General features: G+C 37.3%; 1 protein-coding gene across 1 annotated transcript in view; it reads right to left on the bottom strand.

Moving 5' to 3' along the window:
• Positions 1 to 23,743, bottom strand: part of LOC135196204 (uncharacterized) — a 346,278-nt gene that overhangs the window by 26,422 nt on the left and 296,113 nt on the right. The window contains exon 10 of the mRNA XM_064222815.1: positions 18,912 to 18,968. Coding sequence (XP_064078885.1) covers positions 18,965 to 18,968 — 4 coding nt within the window. The 3' untranslated portion in view covers positions 18,912 to 18,964. The remainder of the gene's footprint in view (positions 1 to 18,911; positions 18,969 to 23,743) is intronic.

The following is a 23,743-nucleotide window of genomic DNA, read 5'->3' as shown; positions in this document are numbered from 1 at the left end:
CGTAACAATATGAGGACAGATTTCCTAACCGAATGAAAACATATTTCAAAGCAAACCCTTCAGTGGATGTCAGTTTTTGTTTTTATTTTTATTTTCAGTTTTGTTTTTATATCATATTAAGAGAGGTAGAGAGAAAGACGGAAGGCCCTTTGAATGTTCCCTCTCCTATCGTGGCCCTATTATGTTTCCAATTTTGAGGTTCTATCTTCGAAATTATCTTTGTGTGTGTGTGTGTGTGTGTGTGTGTGTGTGTGTGTGTGTGTGATCAATGTAGCAGCAATATACCTCTGCACTGACTTTTGTCAAAGGAATACTTGTAAATTTGGTGACTGTTATGCGAATAAAACAAAAACTAATTTTATCATATTCTTGAATGAAAATGAAGACTTAACTTGTTTCTAAAATTTCCTGAAGGTATTGTAAGAGAAATATTAAAACCATAAAAATAAACCCCTACAAGGCAGAAAAATCTTACATGAGCAGATTACATAATAAAGGAAATGGATTGAAAGTTAAACTGAAAACTTCTAATATGGCAACTTGGCAGTACCTCGCAATCGCCACTTGTAGACGTGAATCTCTCTTTTATATTGCTATTTTCCCAAACAATCGACACTGATATTGGTGGAAGTTCAAGCAAATTGCAAATTAAAGTTTTCTCTGTAAATGTGCCACATTATTCATTCCGTGATTGTTTCATATCTGAAAAAAAAAATGAGGCACACTAAGACACTTCCACTATAGGAAAGGCGGACCTATATTTACGAAAGTCGGAGCTGTCCCCAGGTTTGGCCCTTTTCCTTTGCCCACACATAGTGGACACCGAATAATCTGGCATAACACACCTATCCGAACTCGTCATAATTCCCAGTCTGTAGGGATTGTGAAATCCAATAGCTGGTTCGAAGCCCTACAAATGGGGTAGGGAAAGTTCGTTAATATGGGCATACAGAACGTGTATGAAAGATATGTCTCGAATTTAAATGAACTCTGTCAATATAATGGCCTTTGGTACCTGTACCTGGGAACCTTTGAACAGGCAAAGGGGAAACTAAATAATGCAAAATAAATAATGCAACAAAGCAAGCTTAGCACTCATTTAAGTACGGTTAATGTCTGAGCAATGGTAGTAAAAAAAATAATAATAAGAAGAAATGTAAACAAGTTGTGTTCAGATTACAAGTTAAGAAGCCAGGACAAAAACGATCAGAAGTAACACAAGTATGATAATATAAAATTTTGTTTGAGCAGAGGTGAGGCAAGATGACACAAAATGAATTACGTTTACTTATCCAAGATGAAATAACAGAAGCTAAGATGGAGGCCCAATGAATAAATGAATGGATAATAAAGACCAAAACAATATTCAAAAAACGGTAATTCACACATTCTTAGTACATCCATTACTTATTAGGAGGCCAGAAGAAGAAGAAAAAAAGAAATTTGGAAAGGGTGACCCCTGCATTGACAGAGACGCCGCAGTCAGAGTTGTATGTATGCTAGTAAGGAGACGTAAATATGCACAAAAAAGCTGATTTTGAGGATCTGACGGGAAGACTCCTTCAAGAATTCAAGATACAAAACATAATTTTTAATAAGTTGAAAGAAAGGTTAATAACATACTTCAAGTATATAGGTGAAGCACAAAATCCTGTGATGAATAATATGACAGAAATTATTACGGTTCTATTCCTGGTGAGGCAGTTTAATAAAACAGGGTTGAGGTGAGAGTGATGGAAAGAGGTAAATGAAGAAATGTCCACTCAAAAGAATAAAATCATAAAAAACCCAAAAACAAAGTATAATAAAACATAAAGGACATGTTGTCAAAAGGCTTATTAAAAACAGCCATCCATAATAAGGTTCAACTTCAGAATAATTAAGAAAATGCAAGACGAAAATGAACAATACAAGGTTGAAAAGACACTGGAACAATGACAGTAGTATTTTGAAAAGGTTCATAATGAAGAGAATATGAGCTACTGTAGAAGTTTACACGGAGACAACTGAGAAATGACAACTGGAGATGGTAGAAGAGTCCTAGGAAAATGAAAATTGGGATAGTCCTATGACCATTTGGCGTGACGAGAGATTTGCTAAAATCAGCCATGTACTTGTAACCGTTGAACAGACCACATTATCTGAAAACCTGACAAAGATTTGGGAACAGAAAAGTAGCAAAAGGGTAGCGTTACAATAATGCTACAAGAAAAATAAGGGATGTCATACACAGAAAAATGATCGTTGATGGATAATGGAAAAAAATTACTGAAGAAGATGATACGAGAGGATAAGAAAAAGTTATTAAAACTGACAATTATGAATTCAACTTCCTGGCAGAGGCAATCTGTACAATAAGCAAACTACAGAAGTACTGCGTAAAAAGGATAAGGTTGTATCATTCGTATCTCTGTCTCGAGAGAAAGCATTGGACAATATGACAAGATGACACATTTCATGGCTCATCTTATTACCTAGCCCCAGAAAGCCAAAAAAGACTCAAAACAGAATATAAGAATAATTTCCAATAAAAGTCAGTGTCCCTCAAAATCATCTGAGTCATTTATCAAAGTAATAAGTGAAGCTACAACAGTGCAGAGAAGCACCTGGAAGCTGCTATATACAGATGGTCTGGTGTTAACAACAGATTCAGAATGCAGAAAAGTACATGGAAGAGTGGAATACAGAATGTAAGCAAACCCTCATGTATGGTGACCAGCTAAGATACAATGAAAGACGTTCAGCCAAAAGCGTAGCTGCAGTGATGTGGTGGTAACAAATTGTCTCATATGCGATGGTTGCAAATTATAAATGGTGCAAAGGATTTTCGATGGTTAGTGTGGAAGAACGACAATATGGTTGGTAAGAGACTGAATGATGCAGCCAGCTGTAGTAGATCTGATTCTTAGATGAGAAAGAGGACAAGTGGGAGCCAAAAAGGGAAGCTTTTTCAAATGAAGAAACGCAGTATCATTAGGCTGGTAGAGAGAATGAATGAGTTTATGGCACTTAGGCTGTCAACCCAAGCACTAGGACATTTCCCGCCAATGAACGCCAAGACAGCGAAAATAGGAGGTTGGTTGGACAGCAAAATTAAGAGAAAAGGAAGATGAAGTAGAGGGATCTAAGGGTAGAAAGTTTGGGAGAAAAGCTCACAGCTGCACTATGAAGTAACAGTAAGAGAGACTGGACAACTATATTGAAGAAAGAATGTTGGATTGGAGGTATAGTACAAGACTGAAATGTGGGTGCAGCTAGGGGCCGAAGGGACACTACACATACCTTTTAATAATGCCAACAGCGCACCAAGTGAGGTAAACGGAGAGCACTGGCTAGCCACAAAGTTTCTCCCTTCACTTCTAAACTCTTCAAATGGTCGATTCATTACAAACGTTTTGTTGAAATGTCATCTTCTAATCACATATTGCTTTTTCCTAATCAAGGCTTTGACCCTCTATCCCAATTTCACAAAAAAAGTCCTTCCAAAATGTGCCTCATTTTGCTTCTGGGGAAAAAATGATTCACACCACAGTCACTCAGTCTTTTTGCCACTGCCTACCATAATAGTGTCTCACTGACATATCTCTTTAACTCTAGACAACTTTTCCTTTAAATTTTCAAACCTTAGTTACTTGCCAACATTCCCTTTCGCAGCCAGTCTTAAATTCTTACACTCTTCAACTCGTCTTATTTCGACCAGCTTTTTCGCCTATATTAAAGTGATGAAAAATATTCATATCAATGACACAGAACGAACTTTGTTTCAGAGTACTGAGGATGGGTGATGCAAATAGCAGGATGAAGTGGTCAAAAGTTCTTAAATCAAAGTGAAGACTGCAAAACACTATTTAGGGAGAGACAGGTTTATGAAAACTGGGTCCCTGACATGAGAATGTTAATACTCAGTGACTCTTTAATATGGAATGATGAGAAATATTAATGAGAGCAGAGGATGTAGTTAAAAGTTTGTTGGATAATAATAAGTGTGAAAGAGGGATAAAAGACCTGATATATGTATATGTTGAAATATTAGCTAGATTTCTATGAGGCAAACATTAAAGAGTATGAAGGAATTGTTGAGCCAATGTTTTTAAGGAAAGTTGTTTTGTTGAATGCGAATGTAAAGAGAAAGCTATGACCATGACAATTATGTCAGTATAGTTTAAAATAAGCAACGACGGTTGAATGGTGAATAACTGGTAAAAATATTAGCTTGGCAGGCAAGATGGATCAGTCTGATGCAATTTGATCATGTACAGAAACGGAGAGCAGACAGTTTCAGAGAAGTACAGAAACCTTAAAAAGCACTAGGTTAACGGGAGAGAGGAGATGGAACAAAAAGACTGGAAAATCTATAAACCAACACTATTCGTGGTATGAAAGTTTAGCATTACAATACATGAACGGGAATGAAATTGCTGCTGAGAGCTTCGCTGTAAGGTGAGTCAAGCATTGAGAGGGTGAAGTCATTTCCAGTATACTTGGCTCATCCTTAATTCAGCAGTCATGGGAATGAATATGGCAGTGTATGCTATCGAACTTTTATCTGAAATCTCCTCCTCTTCAAGGCAAAGCTGACGGTAAAAAAATAAAATATTCAAAGATAAAAGAATTTGAGGGTAAATAGAACTACAGAAATATACCGAAGATTGATGAACCCGAAGCATTACAGATGCCGACCTTCTTTCAAAAGAAAAGGGAAACTTAAAAAACACCGAAGGCGGCCATGGCACTGACACATCTCTAGAAAGGATCAAAATTGCATAAGAAACTTGATTTTGTCTCCAAGGTAGAAGAATTCTAGGAACCGTCATTTTAAAGGGCTGTCGCGGACTGCTGACCTCGCTTTGCAAAAGGATTTCAGCCTCAAGGAAACTCTAGGATACGAGTCACTAAGGGATGAATGATACTTGATGACTTCGTCCTCTGTGACCTCCAGTCTGCCTATCTATTTACCTCACTTTTTAACTCGGTCAAAGTTTGTTTGTTACCTTTTCTGATATAGAACTACTCATAGAAAATGTCAGTTTTATTGTCGCATATCCATTATCATTGCACGGTAAAAGAAACTGCAACACAAGGATAATTACTAACAATGGACTACAAAGACATATAATATATATATAGATATATATATATATTATAATATATATATATATATATATATATCTTCCTAGTAGTCCTTGAAAAAAAGTATGCGTCTGACCAAAAAATAGTAGGAGTTATAACCTTAAAGTAGGAGTGCCGCACGGATATAGTGTGATATTTCCAAAGCGACATTGAAGGTTAGTGTTCTATGGTTAAATGCAACATGTAGTAACGTTTAAAATTCAATATCAAAGAATAATCAATCAGTACAAGTGAGCAGGTGTTAATTGATCTATTATATTAAATAAAGGCTTTTTTTGAAAGGGGGAGCCCCACCAAGGTCCAACCCCGGCCAATCTAGTAACAAGAGTATTTTTCTAGTTTGTTCTATTTTACAACTAATTATGAAACATTAGTTACTAGGTCCTTGCATTTGGTTTTACCTTTTTTTTAATTTATTTTATTCAATTACGCAACATTTTCCGCTTCAGATTTTCTGTGTATGAAATTTCAATATGGGGCTGATTTTTTTTATTTAAAAATAATTCCTAATTGTTAATTATTAGGTTTACGGGGATAAACAATCTTAGCGGCTAGAATTCAGTTTAAATTTTAACCTGATAATTGATAACCCAGCTTCTTAAGAGGTCCTCTGGTTGTTTGTATGTAAGGACGTAACTGCCAAACAACTCCGTTACAGAAACTTCAAATACGAGCTGAGGTGAACAGCAACGTTTTGGAAAATGAGAGATTCTTCTTACTGCTACCGCCACGGATCACGTGAACACTACCACTTCACCTCTTGCACCTTCAAGAGGATTTTTAAAAAATATTCTATAATTTTCGGAGCAGCGAAGAAATGGAATAATAACTTCTCACCCTTGGAGTGCTCCTGTGATAGCTCGGCTAATCTACATCATCTACTCCTCTCCAGGCTACAACTAGGAACTATTCAATATAGCAGAAAGCGTCAACTGCCGGTGGGTTCCCTCATTATCGGTTTAATTACATTGAGAATTCCGTAGTTAGCTTAGCAACTGTTTATCTTGCGTAAATAAATCGCTACACTCTGTCCTCACTTTTAATTGTTACTAGAAACCTTACCATATATTCATGCTCACTTACGTACTAAGTGTATTGATATCTATTTCGTGTTCATCACGCTATTGAATAATTACAGTTGTTAGGGATTTGAAGTTTTATTAGTACCTGCAGCTGAAGTGTGGTTAACTTTTGCTTTTTTCAAGTGCATTTTATGCGTGAATACATTATCCTAAAAGTTAGGTCATGGATGGTTAGGTTTTGGACAAGTGTGTAATGTGGTATTTTCTCCAGCTATTACAGCTCTTAAGTGTTCGTGTTTGTCGGTGAACAGTGACCAGGAGAACTACGTAGCTACTGCCCATCTGCATAGCCAGGACCAACCATTTGTAATTTAATCAAGTTTAGATTGTAATTCGTCTTATCATTAATAATAGTAGAATATATGGTTAAATTTAGTACTAACTTTGATTAAAATCGTAATTGAAATCATTACTCCAGTTTTCACATTTTCTCAATATTCAGTAAATTCAGTGAAATATGCTTTGGCTAGCATTCAAAAATACTTTAATATGCAAACAAGAAGATATAATCAATCAGATTAAATATTAATATTTACAGAACACAGCCTGCACATGAGCTTCATAATACATTAACATCTCAAACTAAATTACTACAATAATTCGTCAGTCACTGAGATGCCACTATTACTCAAGTTTTCTTCTTGTTTTTCTTCATCCTTCTGTTTTTCTTCTTTATCTCTTTTTTCTGCATCTTTCATGGCTATGTTAACTGCTGCGTGCACTTCGAAATGCACGGATGATCTTGGCAGTGATTGGCACTTTACTCGCTCCTCCTTCGTGTTTAATTTTGTCCTGCACTGAGCACAAACCATTTATGGATCTCATTCAAGCAGCTCCTACCGGCCGTGACCAAAATCTTAAGAGAGAAACTCCTCTCAACATGAGGCTGTCCATGTCCCAATGCCAACGCTGCCTTGACAGTTTTTAAAGAGCTGGATATTTGGGGATATCTAGACTTGTGACATTGCTTAAGAGTATTTTGTCAATAGAAATCAACTCGCTGCCATTTCATCCAGTGTCCATTTGGGTTGTCATACTCCTCTATATACGACTCCTCTGTAACTACTTCATTTACATACAACTACCACTCCTACATAAGGTTGTCATGCTCTGACAAGAGCAAAATTCTGGATAATTCACAAGCCCCTTCCGTGAGACTTAAGACTTCTCGCTCTTCTCATCAATGGATGCAGGCACTGCAAATGGAGAAGTAGGTTGCTATTCAGTGGTACCCTGTCAACCAAGTACTTGACCATTACTGTCATGTCTGAAAATGTTAATTTCACTTTGTTTCAGCTCTGAATAAAAATGACTTTTTTGGTTTCTTCTCCCATTTCCAAGGTTTCCAAAGTCATCAGGTTGTCTTAAGTTTGAAAGATTGCTCTTGCAAAATGAATTTTGCGCCATTTCTTCAGAAAGCTTCGGCTTCCCAAAACATGACATTAGACTTTTGATCAGTTCTGATGATACATCATACAATATGTGAAGAAGAGGCTGGTCACTTAACATGATGGTCAGGAATTACCAACTGCAGAATGCCGAGTGATTTAAGAAAATGCAGTCTAACAATGGTTTAAGGTGTATTCAACGCTGCAAATATTTTCTTGGTGTCGTAAGAATCAGTTTTACTGCCTTGTTTGGGAACAACATTGATGGAGTCATGGTGAAGTGCAGCATACTGCTCAAGAACTTTCAGTGGCAGAAAGCCAACGGGAACTGACGTAACGTTTGAACTCTGCTCAGAGCAATCTCCAAGAGATTTTCCACACACTGCAAGTCTTTCTTCCTGGCATGATACTTACTGTACTTGAAGATGGCATCAAGAAACTCCTAATCCCCAGTTACTGATTTCAGCCATCTTGTACCCAAATGAGTTGTGAAATATGTTGAAATCATCACTAATGTGGTTAATAAAGAAATCAATACCAAACACGTTGCCACACTCGTGCAACGTTCTTCTGTATTCTTATATTAATTCACTTATAAACACTGATTTTTTTTAATCCTTTCAAACTTTTTAGTAAGACTTTCTTAGAAAAAAAATAGGAAAAGTAGAACTAAGTAGGAGGTAGTCAGAAAAAGTAGTTAATGTAGGAGTACTAGGAGGCCTGTGCGTATATAAATGCAATTCAAGAAACGAAGAAGGATCAATGTTTGCATATTACTGAAGCTGACAAATCATATTGTTTTGTGGTAATGGATAAAATTAGTTGTGGAAAAAATGGGAAACTTATCTGATTTTAGTGCTAATAAAAAAAACTACAGAAAGACCCATTAGCTGATGTCATAAAGTTTCAATTCTAAAATAAAAACTATACTAAAGGAATTCAGTTCAATAAAAGAGAGAAAGTGACGACGATTAGCCCATCTTTACCTTACATGGACGGATTAATCAAGACCCATAAAAGATTTTCCTATTCGTCCCATTATCAGTTCAACCGGTTCTATTATCTATAAACTTTCTAAATATCTAGTTGAATTACTATCACCTATCCTGGGTAATATTTTAAATTCCCATTTACAAAACTGTGCTAGACTCTCCTATATTGAATTATCTAGTACTGAGAAATTTACCAGTTTTGATGTATCATCTTTATTTACTAAAGTTCTTATTGATGACTTACTTCAATATTTATCACAACATTTGGACTTGTATAATCTAGAATTACCTACTAATGTCATTATCAATTTGGTATCGCTTTGTAAAAAAAAAATGGTAAATTCACTTTTAATTATAATTTTCATGACCAGGTTATTTAGTAAGGCTAATATTTGCATGGAAATTTTTATAATCTAGACTTATTCCAAAAAAATTGATTTTCTAAGGGTTTAAGGTTAGATATGTAGTCGATTGTTTTTGTTTTGTATAAGAAAATGTAAATACTCCTGATTCCCGGCATATATTATTTAATAAATAATCTTGTACCATCCATAAAATTCCCAATAGAGTATGAAGAAAATAACTAAATACCATTTTTGGATGTCTTAGTTATTAGAAATAACACAATTTTTTTTATTTTAAAGTATATAAGAAACCCACGAATAACTTGTCATGTATTCATTTTTACTCTAACCATGCTACAAATTAAAATGTCAACATTTTCCATTATGTATCTCAGAGCGCTTATAATTTTTAGAAGCCGAGTTTAAAACTATTGATAAAATAGGAGATTCATTATGGTTCCCTCGAAATTTTTTGGAACTTTGTAAAAATTAAGCAAAAAAAAGAATATTACTGATATTAACTTGGCATTTAAATATAATAATTTTTGGAAATAATTTAATTAAAAATAACTGCCCAATTCAAATAATATTGTATACAGTATTCCTTACAAAGAATGTAATAAGATTTATATAGGTAAAACTTCTGAAGGTATTAAAATGTGATGCTCACAGCACAAATATGCCATTTCAAGAGGCTTAACGAACAATGGTACTGTGGATCATTGGCTTAAGACCGGGCATGCCACTATCTGGAAAAAGGCATTGATAATGCACACAGTCAAGGAACAAAGGAAAATAATCTGTTGGCGTCCACTCCTATTGAAACCACGTCAACGAAGAATATAATCTCCACCCTGGATTAGCCATTAATTCTTGTTCAGTGTCTTTTTTTGGCTTTTTCATTTTTGCTCAAACATTCTGCCAAGATTAACAAACTGTAACCCCGCCCTCCCAATGTATAAATAAGCCTGTCAACACCTCCTTGATTCAGCGTGAACTTGAGAATGTAAAAATAAACAACGAAAGTACTTGTTCAAAGCCCGTTTCAACCACCTTTCTACCATGGATTTAAGGATTTTTGCTCGTGTTCCCTTGTGCTACACTCGATATATATATATATATATATATATATATATATATATATATATATATATATATATACGTACATACAGCCACAAATATCGTTTACTCTAATTCACTATACCTCGGGAGTAACTTCCACCCGTGGGGGAATTATAATTGATAAGTACTTTGTTACGAATTTGAACCGTTGCCTGGTTTAGAAACAGGAGTGTAGTACAGTGAGTCTTTAGGTATTGTGGATGAAAAATCAACTTATAAAACCAACCCACTACTATAATTACTAGTCTGCTTTTAACAAGGGACAGTAGAAGTTTGCCACTAAAAACCCGGTGATAAGTAATATTGTTTTAAAAACAAAGAAATTCTCATATTCCTTGGAAATTACTTTTTACGGCGATGAATGGAAACCAAAATATGACAACCGTTAACATATTTCATAGCAAAATTATTCCAGTCCAAATAAAATTTAAAAACAGCTATACTAATTTTTCAGCATCATAAGAAGGATGGATGACTTAAACAAGAAGCTCTTCGTTCGATTTGCCCTTTCATTTGCCGAGATTGAACTCCATTTTCTTAGGGTCACTGACGTCTGCCATCAGATTTTCACTCAGCATAGGAACAACCCAGTTCCACCTAAACACAAACTGGTCTCACGGACATAACACAATTACACTAAGACCCTCTACTAACTCCCTTCCCAAATACAACGTGGAAAACTTTAACGATCAGTAACATTGGCTGTTCTGTTAAACGTACAGATTCCTCCAAAGCATTTTGCCTGATTTTAATGAATGTGATTGGACAAAAACTTCTGCTTACACCGCTGGGCGTCTCTTACCGGGTAAAGTATAAGGAAGCATTTGAAAACTGCGAAAGAGAAGCTTAGGTGATGCAGGTGGAGAAAGTCCCCCGGGACGCCGCCATAGCTGTTTCATTTTATATGAAGTGAAATGAAATGAAAAACTATTCTTAACTTCTGCATTTTCTTAGAACAGTGACTCGTCCATGCAAAACTTCACGAGAAGAACAACATCATCTATGACGGGTTCTTGAACTAAACAAGTCAGTTCTAGGAAGCTCCACTATAAACATCGAACTCGTTCAATTTTTCACTTGCCTCCATAAGCTGAATAAGGAGGACATTACATAAAACAATGTATTCATAGTAATCCATAATGTATAACAGAGCTCTGGTCACGAAATCGCAATCTGGCAAGGACATGGAAGTTAATGAAATATGCTTCATGATGTGTAAACAAGACATTAATAGCGTTAGAGAAATAAAACTTACTTTCTTTTACACAAGACTTTCGAGTGATCCACATTTCACCTACGGTTTAAAGGTCACCCTTTCAATAACCTCCACATCATCAATGGACAATTCCAGAAAGGAGAATAAAATGCTGCCATCGTAAGTGACCATCTACTTACACCCATCGAAAGGACCGATTTCGTTCAAACTTAAAATGCTAGTGTTTATGATCGGTACATTTTCGTGATTTGAGTCAATATTCACGAAAGCGAGTATTACGACTTTACAATAAAAAAAAAAACTTTCGAGAATGACCGCATTTGACTCAAAAAATAAATTACATAATATATACGTGTATGTATGTATAGATATATATTATATATAGATATATATTATATATATATATAGATATAATATATATATATATATATATATATAATATATATATATATATATATGTATATTATATCCAAAACGCTACACCCCGAGTTATAAATAACATACGAAATTATCACCTAAATTAACTAAACAACCTAGGTACAACATGCTCTAACTACAATCTTAGAAACAAAGATTATTTATTTTCGGTGTCGAGGCCCGTGTCAGTATGATGGCGAGACTTTGAACAACTAAACAGTGTATATATAATATACACTTGACAGAGGAGGAACTTTGGAGGAACTGTAATGTAAGCAAGAGATGGGTTTTCAGGATAAGTGGCAACCAGGAAAATGGAGCAGTAAATGTTAAAATGGATAGTGAAAGAATGGAAGAGGCTTTTTTGGAAAAGGTAAACAAGAATGGTGACTGTGTGCAACAGATTAAGAGACAAGAACTGTCTATGAAAGCCAAGGTGGAAATGTGTAAGTACAGGGACTGAACAGTCAACTTTCCTTTATAAAACTGAGGTGTGGATGCTAATGGAATGAAAGGAAAGGTTTAAATTGTTGAAATGAACTGGCTGTGTTGGATACACTTCGTGCCTTGAATCGATAGGGGAAGAAACTGCTGATACGTAAAACTGGTGAAAAGGTTAGTGTTACTGAAATGATGGATCAGAACATTTTGAGATTATTCGGTCATGTGAAGTGTCAAGTTTAGTATATCTTAGCTTAACCAGACCACTGAACTGATTAACAGCTCTCCTAGGGCTGGCCCGAAGATTTAGATTTTTATTTGCGTGGCTAGGAACCAATTAGTTACTTAGCAACGGGACCTACAGCTTTACTGTGGGATCTGAACCACATTATATCGAGAAAAGAATTTCTAATCACCAGAAATAAATTCCTCTGGTTCCGCATTGGCGGCAGCGGGAGCGAATTCGGACAAAAAGATTGGTAAGCGAGTAAGCAACCCACTTGTCCAATGAGGAACTTACGGTCATGTGAAAATAGTGGACGATGATAGGCAGGAGAAAAGTTCTTGATTTCATTTGTTATGGATAGGAAGTCATGAAACCTACACAAAACTGAACACATGGAGTGAAACAGGTACTGAAAAGGAAGGGCCTGAAGGGCGTTAATATTTAGGAATTACAAGAGTGCTTGTAAGAGAGGAGTAAAATCCACAGTGTGTGCAAAGGGATCAACCATAGAGTGTCAACCACTGGAGTGGCGATCTCCCTCCCCAGCGCGTGACCTCGAGCGGCGGCTATATTGAAAGTTCTCGTCCAGCACGTAGTACTATACTTTATTATTTTTTCTTTTTTACTATCATTATTGTCTTATTATTATTATTACTATTATCATTATCTTATTATTACTATCATTATTATTATCTTTACTATTGTTATCATTATTGTTGATGGTATTTTATTATTATTATTATTACTTTGCCAAATTTCACAGAGAAAAATTACCTTACAAAAACAGGTTGGCCTAAGCACTCCAACTACTGTGGTCAATGCCTAAGTATCTGCTCTAGGATCTACGGGTTCTAAGCAGTGACTAGCATAAATGGTTCCTGTAAATTACAGAACTTCCTTAGCATATAGTCACTAAGCACTAGCTAAACAATAATGTATAATCACTAAACACTAACATTCACAATACACTCACGCTCACTAAACACACACTTGCTATACACTCTCACTCACTAAACACTCACACTTAACATACACTCACACTTAATAACACTAAACACTCACTGAATACTCAACACTCACTAGGCACTCACTGTACACTGAACGCTCACTGAACACTCATAAAACACTAAACACTTACTACTCACTATGCCACAAACATTCACTAAGCACTCAATTAATCCTAAGCATTCATTAAACACTAAACTATCATTAAGTATTCACTAAGCACTCACTATACACTAAACACTCACTAAATATTCACTAAGCACTCACTATACAATAAATACTCACTACACCCTAAACATTCATTTGACATCCACTGAATATTTAGTACACACTGAACATTCACTAAACACTAACATTCACTAAAGCTTAACCACACACTAAACATTCACGAAACACTCACTAAACATTAACTGAATACTTACACAGTAAACATTCACTAAACACTAACATGCACTAAACTTTCACTAAACCTTAAACACTCACTAAACACTTAACACACTAAACATTCACTGAATACTAACACACTAAACATTTACTAAACACTAACAGTCACAAGACATTCACTAAATAGTCACTGAATACTTACAAATAAACATTCAATAACATTCATAAAGCCCTAAACACTCAGTAAAAGATCACTAAACCCTAAACTAAACATTCACTAACACTTACTCATAAACATTCACTAAACACTTACTCACTAAACCCTAAAAATTCGCTAAACACTTTTTTATCAAACATTAACAATTAAAAAAATTCATAATAGCACTAACCCCTATTCAATTTGCGGGTTACCAGACCTTTAAAATTGGCAGCAAGGCTTTGCAGGGCCGCCCTGGTGGAAGACCACCGAACTACGTATTACTGGTATAGAGATCGCAACTCCAAGTATATACCCTCTATGGGATCAACACGCTGTTGATGATGCCCCCTCTGTCTAGGTGTATGAGGTGGCTAGCTTTACCGAAGTTTTTATGCATCGTGGGTTCATCCATAATTCAGCAGGTTAAAGTATGAGCTGGAAAAAATCGTTTAATATCCACTTCGCTGTACTGCAGGAATAACTTCTACCCAAGAGGAACTGAATTTGATATGTGCTTCATCACCAGCAGGAATCGAACCGTTACTTGGTTTAGAAACATCGTATGTGTGGCCTACTGTTTTGCCAACATAAAAATGTTACGTGTGTTCATGTGAGAAATATCTATCTATCTATCTATTTATACATGCATACATACATACATACATACATATAGATATATATATATATATATATATATATATATATATATATATATATATATATATATAGGCTATATCTAATAAAAGGAGCCCATAAAAACACCAAAATGTAGAGAGAAAAGTACTATATTTCAGAGACTGCTGTCTCTCTCTTCAGGTATATACCTGAAGAGAGAGGAGAGACAGCAGTCTCTGAAATATAGTACTTTTCTCTCTACATTTTGGTGTATGGGCTCCTTTTATTAGATGGAATTCTGTTGTTACAGAACATTTTTACCAGTCATATATATATATATATTATATATATATATATATATATATATATATATATATATATATATATATATATATATGTATAATGAACTTGAAAGCCACATTATGAGACTGTATTTTTAACCTTTTCATACTTTGAAAAATACAGTCTCATATACTATATTATTGTGGCTTTCAACTCTTTATATCTAGGAAAGTATAGGTGAGGCTACAATGAGTCTTATCTCTGACCACCCCGGCCACCCCCGCCCCCACAAATGTTTAACGATACTGACTTAATTCTTCTTAACCACCATTCCACAAATTGTTGTACTAATCATCTTAATCTATTTCCCAACTCACATAAATTTAGTTGTTGAGTATTATATTGTCAACGTCAACGAAATACAGTGGTACCTCAAGATACAAAATTAATCCGTTCCGAGGCGGCCTTCGTAACCTGAGCTTTTCGTATCTTGAACCGCATTTTACATGTAAAGTGCCTAATTCGTTCCAAGTCCTACAAAAACACCCCAGTAAATTTTATAATAAAGCTAAATTGACCAATAAACAATGAAATACGACAATTTGGACCATTCAATACCTAAGTTAATACGTACTACTAATATGCACTACATAGTACCTGTAAATAAAGTGTATTAGTGTACATGGTATACAAGAAATACTGTACGTACATACGTACGTATGTAGTAAAATGTGAAACCTTACCTTTCGAGTGAGGCTATCTCCGAAAGTGGCGACTGAGGAGGAGGACAAACGGCAGAAAACTTAACTTTACGAAACACATTAAAAAATGTCAGGAAACATTAAGACTTTACGAAACACATTAACAAATGGCACAAAACCTTAACACTTAACTTTACAAACTTAAAATTAAATTTCTTTTTTTTTTCTTCTTTTTTTTACATTTTTTTTTTATTTTACACTTTTTTTTTTTTTTTTTTTTAATTTCTTCACCACTTTCAACTTTCTGTTTTTTCGTAGTATCACTTGGATCTTCCTGTTTGCTCACTCCTACTAAAGGCCTCTTTAAAAAATAACTATCTAAGGAAGATTGCTTCTGCCTACTTTTGACAATGTTCCTGAAACGACTCAAGCAAACATCATCGAACTGCACAAGCATACGACCTGTGTAAGCCTTTTCGGGGTGTCTCTTTTCTACAAATGATTGCACCTTATGAAAAGTAGCTAGAGCATCCTTAATTTCTGCCGTTGTCATAGGGTCGTCCTCCTCCTCCTCCTCGCCGCTGCTAGAGAACTCTTCTTGAACATCGTTATGTTGCATGGCCTCCAACTCCTTCAGGTCATCCATCGTAAGCTCCGCTTGGTGCTCCTCGAGAAGCTCATTGATGTCGTCCTCGTCGACGACCAGCCCCATGGACTTGCCGAGTGCAACAATCTTGTCAAGATCTGGCTGCGAAACAGTTTCAGGATCGTCAACTGTTTCTGAATCTGCACCAGCTTCGCCCACGTCGAATCCCTCGAAGTCTCGGGCGGATACGACATCCGGCCAGAGTTTCCTCCACAAAGAATTCAAGGTTCGCCTCAAAACCTCCTGCCAATCTTGATCGATGAGTCGGATGCATATTACGATATCAAAATGCTCCTTCCAAAATTCATGCTAGGTGAGATTTGCCGTATCGGTGATGTCGAAACATATCTTGAAAAGATGTTTCGTATACAGCTTCTTGAAGTTGTAGGAGAGTGGTGGTGTTAGGTAGAAGATAAAGAACCTTGATGAAAGAATACTCTGCTAGGATATCTTCCTCGAGGCCAGGAGGGTGAGCAGGGGCATTGTCCAACAACAGTAGACATTTCAGAGGGAGGCGCTTCTCTTCCAAGAATTTCTTCACTGTCCGGATGAAACACAGATTTACCCACTCGGTGAACAAAAGTCTCGTTACTCAGGCTTTCGCATTAGCCCTCCATATCACTGGAAGCTTCTCCTTTAGCACTTTGTGGGCCTCGAAGGCTCGAGGAGTCTCCAAATGATACACAAGTAGGGGCTTCACCTTGCAATCCCCACTGGCGTTCGAACAAAGTGCAAGCGTAAGACTGTTTTTCATAGGCTTGTGCCCAGGTAGCTTCTTCTCTTCCTCTGTGATGTATGTCTGACGAGGCATTTTTTTCCAAAATAGGCCAGTCTCATCACAGTTGAAGACTTGCTGAGAACTGTAGCCTTCCTTCATCATGATCTCATCGAACGTCTTAATAAAGGCTTCGGCCGCTTTCGTGTCCGAGCTGGCCGCCTCCCAATGCCGCACCACCGAATGGATGCCAGTCCATTTCCGGAATTTTTCAAACGGCCCATGAGAAGCCTTGAAGTCTGGGGTTGGCGTCGATGTCCCTTCTCCGTCATCTTCGGCCTGGGCAATGAAATCGCCGAAAATAGCACTGGCCTTGTGGGAGATAGCCGTCTCGGTTATCGTATTGCCAGCGATTTCTTTTGCTTTTATCCAGACAAGAAGCAGCCTCTCCATCTCGTCGTGCACGTGGCTCCTCCTGTTGGACAAAATAGCCACGCCCTTGAAAGGTGTAGCTGCTTTGATGGCTTCCTTCTGCTTAAGGATGGTGCCTATCTTCGACAGATTTCGGCTGTATTCCTTAGTGATCACACTCAACCGCATGCCAGCTTCATACTTCTTGATAATCTCCATTTTTGTCTGCATAGAAAGCATCCTCTTCTTTCCACAACTTTCTTGGGACCCATGACTACGTATACTGTACATAATTAAGTTATGAAGTATATGTACTAAAGTTCTCACACAACACGATAAAAGAAGTACAACAAAGTCACTAACACGAATTTACGTTAATAAACGAAATCATTTAGAATGAACGAATTCCGCATGCTTACGATAACGATGCTGCTACCGAGTGGGCGAAGGACATCTTTACGTAGAGCACGATGGGAGAGCTGCTGACCAATAGGAGAGCAGGATCTTATGGCATGACTAGCATCAGGAACCAATGGGAGAGCGGGAGGATGGTAGCGAGTCTACTCAGTTGGCGGCGCACGCGTTTTAAAATTGCTCTCGGTGGTCCGCGCGAATCTCAGGACTTTACAGCAACAACATTTCGTAACCTGAACTATTTTCGTATGTAGAGCCAAAAAAAAATCTTCGTATTTGCTTTTGTAACTTGAATTTTTCGTAAGCTGGGACTTTTGTATGTCGAGGTACCACTGTACGTATATAATTTTAGTTAAGTACAGTTATCTACGTCACTAAAATATCTTAGAGGTCAAATTTAAAGGAGTCAAAAACTGGACTTTTAAGTGATACGTGGTACAAGAATCACAAGTCAAACATAAATGGAACCAGTTGTAACATAAATACTCCTTGAAGGGTATTTGACACAAAAAAATTCTACTGAATCAATTCCAAGGGCCCAACTTTATCTTAAAAAATAACAAATTAAGAACTTGCACTGTGCAATTAATAGTCAAAAGCATGTAAATGAAATCAATATTAAGGTTTTATAATGTTAGAAATTTTACCCACCGTGCAGTCTCCGCAGGTCTAACCGTTTTGGTGATAATAATTCTCACTGCAGAGGCAATCATATTCTGAAACAAACTTTAAGCTCACAAAGGTTTGTGCACCGAAAGGATATTGACCTTCCTGAAGGAACTCACTACATATAATAGCCTTACAACAACAAGACCGCAAGAGATAAATGAAATATAATCTTGACAATAAATCAGTTAAAGATACTTACCTAGTTTGGTTTTTAAAGACTTCTGTTTGGTTTTGCCTCAGCAGTTTATTGGTACTTATTTAAGATCATATATACCACATTGTTACATTACTACAAAGCCTCAGCAGTTTATTGGCCTATATTTAAGATCATGTGTACCACCAAGTTACATTACGACAGAGTTGATAAATCAAGCTTTAAATTCGTCATGGACGTGTTAGCGTCTCAAAAGGCGATGAACCCGTGTGCGGTGTAAAAACAGAAACTGAATACAGAATGAAAAAAGGCAGTAAAATTTTATGCAAGATCACTACTGAGTCATGTTAATGCTCACCTAGATGGAATTCCGAAGTAAGGCTGCCTAACATCAACACCGAGCACTTTCCACTACCTGAAATAAGGAAAACATTCACTTAACTTTCTCTGCAGTGGAAAATCTAATAAATAAAAATAAAAAGATGTAAAAACTATTCATTTATTACTTCCGTTTACAAATAGCAAATTCAAAGGACCTTTCTAAAAAAAGAACGACTAAAAAAGATTTTTCTTCGCCGTAAAGTGGCACGAGACGTGAATATCAGTGTATGTGGGCGTCATTCAAATATTCATAAACTAGCACTCAGTCAGTCATACCGGGTGCGAACATTCTGCGTTCAATACTTGGAAATAAATCATGTCTCCCAGGATACGATACTCTCTGTCAGTTTCAAATATTCAACTGGAAGCGAGAGAACTGCTACAAGCCAACAAGAGTTAAAACAGGAATTCATTTTCCTTATACAATTTCACGAATAAATTATTACCAGAGGCCCATGTGTTTGTACAGCGCACTTCAACAGAGAGAAGGGGGAGGGTCAGATGTGGGAGGGGAGAAGAGATGAAAGGAAATTAATATGGTACATACATTACATAACAATAAATTAATAGTTTTTTGACATAACGCAATTAATGTAATGTAACTAAATATTTGCGAAAATAACAAATACTTAAAAACTCAAACAGAATATATAATATATATTAGAGAATATATATATATATATTATATATATATATATATATATATATATATATATATAATTAATAAGGAAATAAAAGGAAAAAGCAGCCTAAGTCCACCCTCACAAAAGGCCAGGGCACAGATGCTTGGACACAGCCCAAGATTTGAGAGCACTGATTATACGTCACCGCAAGGGATGAGTCAACTAAATCAGAAACCTGCCATGACATAGCAGCCACAAGTAGCAGCAGATGCTCCAATCAATCAATCAAAACAAGCCCAGGTGGAAGGGATGCCGATCGTACCCAGCTACCCTACAAGCATTTGTACTGTCAGTAGAATGAAACAGTTGTCATTTGTTTTGCTAAGGGTGCGACAGTAAGATATGACATCAACACACGTTGAAAACAAGCCAGCAACCGTAAGTAGAGAACAAATCTTTGGCAACTACTGGATAATCATATGAGGCACTGGTTAAGGCTACCCCTGTTTTCGAACTGTTTGCTGTGTGAACGAAAAGTTGCCGACGTGTGTTGAGGATTTAATGACCACGTTTTATTGTAAGTGTTGACGCACCGTAACGGTGATTAGAAAGATGGACAATATAGTTGTTTCCATTCTATAAATTCTACAAAGTATCCGATACATGCCACCTACTGAGAAATGATGGCGTCATGCAATTCTAGCAGGGTTTTTTTTTCTTTTTTTCTTAAACAACGTCACAGTACCTGTAGGTGAGATAAGTAACATAACCATTTCTGTCAAGAACAACGACAGGAGCGTTATGAAAAATCCACAGAAGTACGGTAAGTCCTGCAAAGAGATGAAGGAGTAGTCCATAAGCGAAACAATGGCGACAATTACAAAAGTGCCTTTGATTTTCAGAATATCACAAAGCATTTCATAATATTTTGAATTCACATTGCTGCTAAGTCTGCGACTGAATTTCCCAATATTCAAACATTTCGGGAAGTGTCCTTGCTCTCTCTCTCTCTCTCTCTCTCTCTCTCTCTCTCTCTCTCTCTCTCTCTCTCTTCTTCTCTCTCTCTATACTATATATATATATATATATATATATATATATATATATATATATATATATATATATATATATAAAGCCTACTTACGACTCCAAAGTCTATTCCTTTGGCAGCTGGTTCCGAGATGAAATCTGACCCTTCTACTTCTGAATTCTTAAAACGCAACACGTAAACTTTGCATAAATTTCTGGATCGAAATTTCTGGGCAAGAGCTCTGATTCATCTCTGAATATTTATTGCCATAATAAAGTTTCCAAAATAAGGATGATGATAACAAGCATGGAATCATAACCTGTGTTAATGGACATATCTGGAAATTCTGGGCAAATGTGTGGTTTTATGTCAAAATTGATCCCAATCTTCCTTGGCCTATTCTACCTTAACACAAAATAGATCTGGAATTCAGAGAAAAACAACTTAGAACCTGACATCTTGATGTGGATCAGAGTCAAAATCTTATGAACTATGAGCTTAATAGCTCGCGCTACACTGGAACCCAAGGCTGCTGTCCCCTCTACCCCACCCGGCCCGGGCAAACAGGTTTGCAGGAGAAAGGTGGCTGCTTGGAGGATAATAATAATTCATCCGAGTGTGGCTGTCTCCCCTACCCTCCCGTTTCCCTACTTGCCACGCCCCAACCAGCGGCGGATAAACCGATTTGCAGGGGGTGGGTAGCTAAGTTGTGTCTCCCCTACTGTCACCGTAACCAGCCCCTCAACAATATGTTACTGAAATCCGACAATGTAATTTTGAGAAATCTTCTGATGTCAAATTGTGGAGGTTCATCCCCATTTGGATCCATTCACAATAACACAGCTCTTCCTTGACTTGGTGCTTACTCCAAAAATGATTATGGAAAACTATCTCTGGTTTTTCCATGCAATTTCTTTATTCAGCCCCATCCCCACTGTTTCACTGCATTCCACTAACAACTTTTCTTTATAGTTGAGCTGAATATAGAATTTAGGCCAAAGGCCAAGCACTGGGACCTATGAGGTCATTCAGTGCTGAAATGGAAATTGACAGTAAAAAGTTTGAAAGGTGTAACAGGAGGAAAACCTCGCGGTTGCACTATGAATCAAGTGTTAGGAGAGACTAGAAATTAAGATGAAAAATAATATGAAAGCAGGTACAGTAAAGGGAACGAAAGGGGTTGCAGCTGGGGGCCGAAGGCACTACCCCCTACAGAGAACTTTTCTACATAGTCCGTGGATAAAAACACAAATAAACAACTCGCTAACTTGCAAAGGCAGAAAGTACAACCTCCTGTCAGTTTCGTTGTTAAAAGGTTACCACTGAACGGAGAGCAAAAATCAATACTGAAAGAAGTCTAACCGCTTAGATTACGCCCTACGCTTTGTTACCATGCATCACCCTGGGATAACTACACTGTTTGTAGATAATAAAAATAATAATTTTATCGCAAAATATATGAAAATTTGGTCCGTATGACCACGGCGTTGCGTCTGAGAAGCCATTCATTCAACGGCGTACTGTTATTTTAGAAAAGGCCTGTTTCAAATATTTTCAGTTTCCTCACATGGCTTAACAGAAGAAATGGGACTGGGAAACGTGTTGAGACTGCATCCACAACCCTACATGATCTGAAGCTTTTTAAAACGCAATAACAGCAAGATACACACCAATCAAGTTATAGAAATCTATAGCGTACTTACAATTCACTTAAAGAATACAGCACATAAACTACATATGGTACGAATTTGATAATAAGCTATTCTGGTAGCACCTTCGCAAGTTAGAGAATTTCGACCTGTAATTACATTATTTTAACAAAAAAAATTCCAATAGATGCCGCACTTTCGTCGCATTTCTAATAAATATGGGTATGCTGACTTGCATGGCTATACTGCGGCGCAAGAAGGTAAGATTCCCATTGGATCAGTAAGTATTGATATTACATACTTCCGCGTTCATAATCTGAAGTGACACGGCTGCACCAGGTGCAACTGCGGCAAGATTGGCATGTTTTAATACGCGCACGCACACACACATAACTATATTATATATCTTTTTAAAAAGGATTGCTGCATCAGCTCCATTGATTTTGTATACAGTCTTCTCTATTTTCCTTATAGATTTCTCAGTGTTGCTAAAACTGGCAACCAACGTGCCAAAGGGGATTGTCAAATCCGGTAGTCATATTGAATTATTTTTATTACTGCTACTACAAGTTGTTGTTCTCTCTCTCTCTCTCTCTCTCTCTCTCTCGACGCGACGTTTCGCCCAGATCTGCCAGGGCACTATCATAACGATGGTTGCTGGAGGACTGAATCTTGGTGTTGTTGTTTGAGATTAAGCTGGCCTTATGCCAGCATGGGCTCTTGCTCCTAGAGCAGCCCATAATATCTTGGTGGCGAGTCTTTCTCTTTATATCATGGTTGTGCGGGTGCTCACGGATGCTCCTGCATGACCCGGGAGATATTAGACTTTTCATTGGCTGGCGGCCAGGAGTTGGAAACCTTCGAGGCGCGTTGACTTTATCAGGTGTGTGGCATCACCTGGAGCTGGGTTTTCATTGGCTGCAACCGTGGTGACGTCACTCCTGGTATTACTGCCATCCTCTTCAATATTGGTCCCGTCCTAGAGGCTGGTGATATCCTCTGGAGGGGGGGCTGGCCTTCCTTGGACAGGTGGGCAGCCGGAAGGGTTCCTGTATCGTATTCAGGAGGGGTTTTTGTTCTAGGATGAATAGCACCTCAGGAGGCGTCGCTGATCGGGGGCTCTTCTGATTATCTCGGTGTTTTTTTACGATGTCCTCTCACGCGACGTGCTGTTGGTGGGCGGTGAGGGCGTGGTGTTTGATGGAACCATTCTGGGCATGACAGGAAATCCTCTTGGACAGTCGTAACATCATCATTCCGATAGACTCCAGGACATCCTTGGATGGGGCATGTGTACCGGTAGCCGACGTTATTCTGCTTCAGGGGGGTCTCCTATAGGTCGGGCAGGGTTATTCCTCATAACCAGGTCTCTTGTCCTTCGGTTCTTGTAATAGATTATAAGAGAGAGCCTCTTCCCTTCCTCCACGGGGGAGACGTTCTCTTCCACAATCTTCTTGATACATCTCTCCTCTTCTTTGTATCCGTGGTGCATGAAGGACTTGTAGAA

The sequence above is a fragment of the Macrobrachium nipponense genome, chromosome 17 (genome assembly GCF_015104395.2).
Source record: "Macrobrachium nipponense isolate FS-2020 chromosome 17, ASM1510439v2, whole genome shotgun sequence".
In the NCBI taxonomy this organism is placed as follows: domain Eukaryota; kingdom Metazoa; phylum Arthropoda; class Malacostraca; order Decapoda; family Palaemonidae; genus Macrobrachium; species Macrobrachium nipponense.
This window is presented reverse-complemented; position numbering and strand designations above follow the sequence as displayed.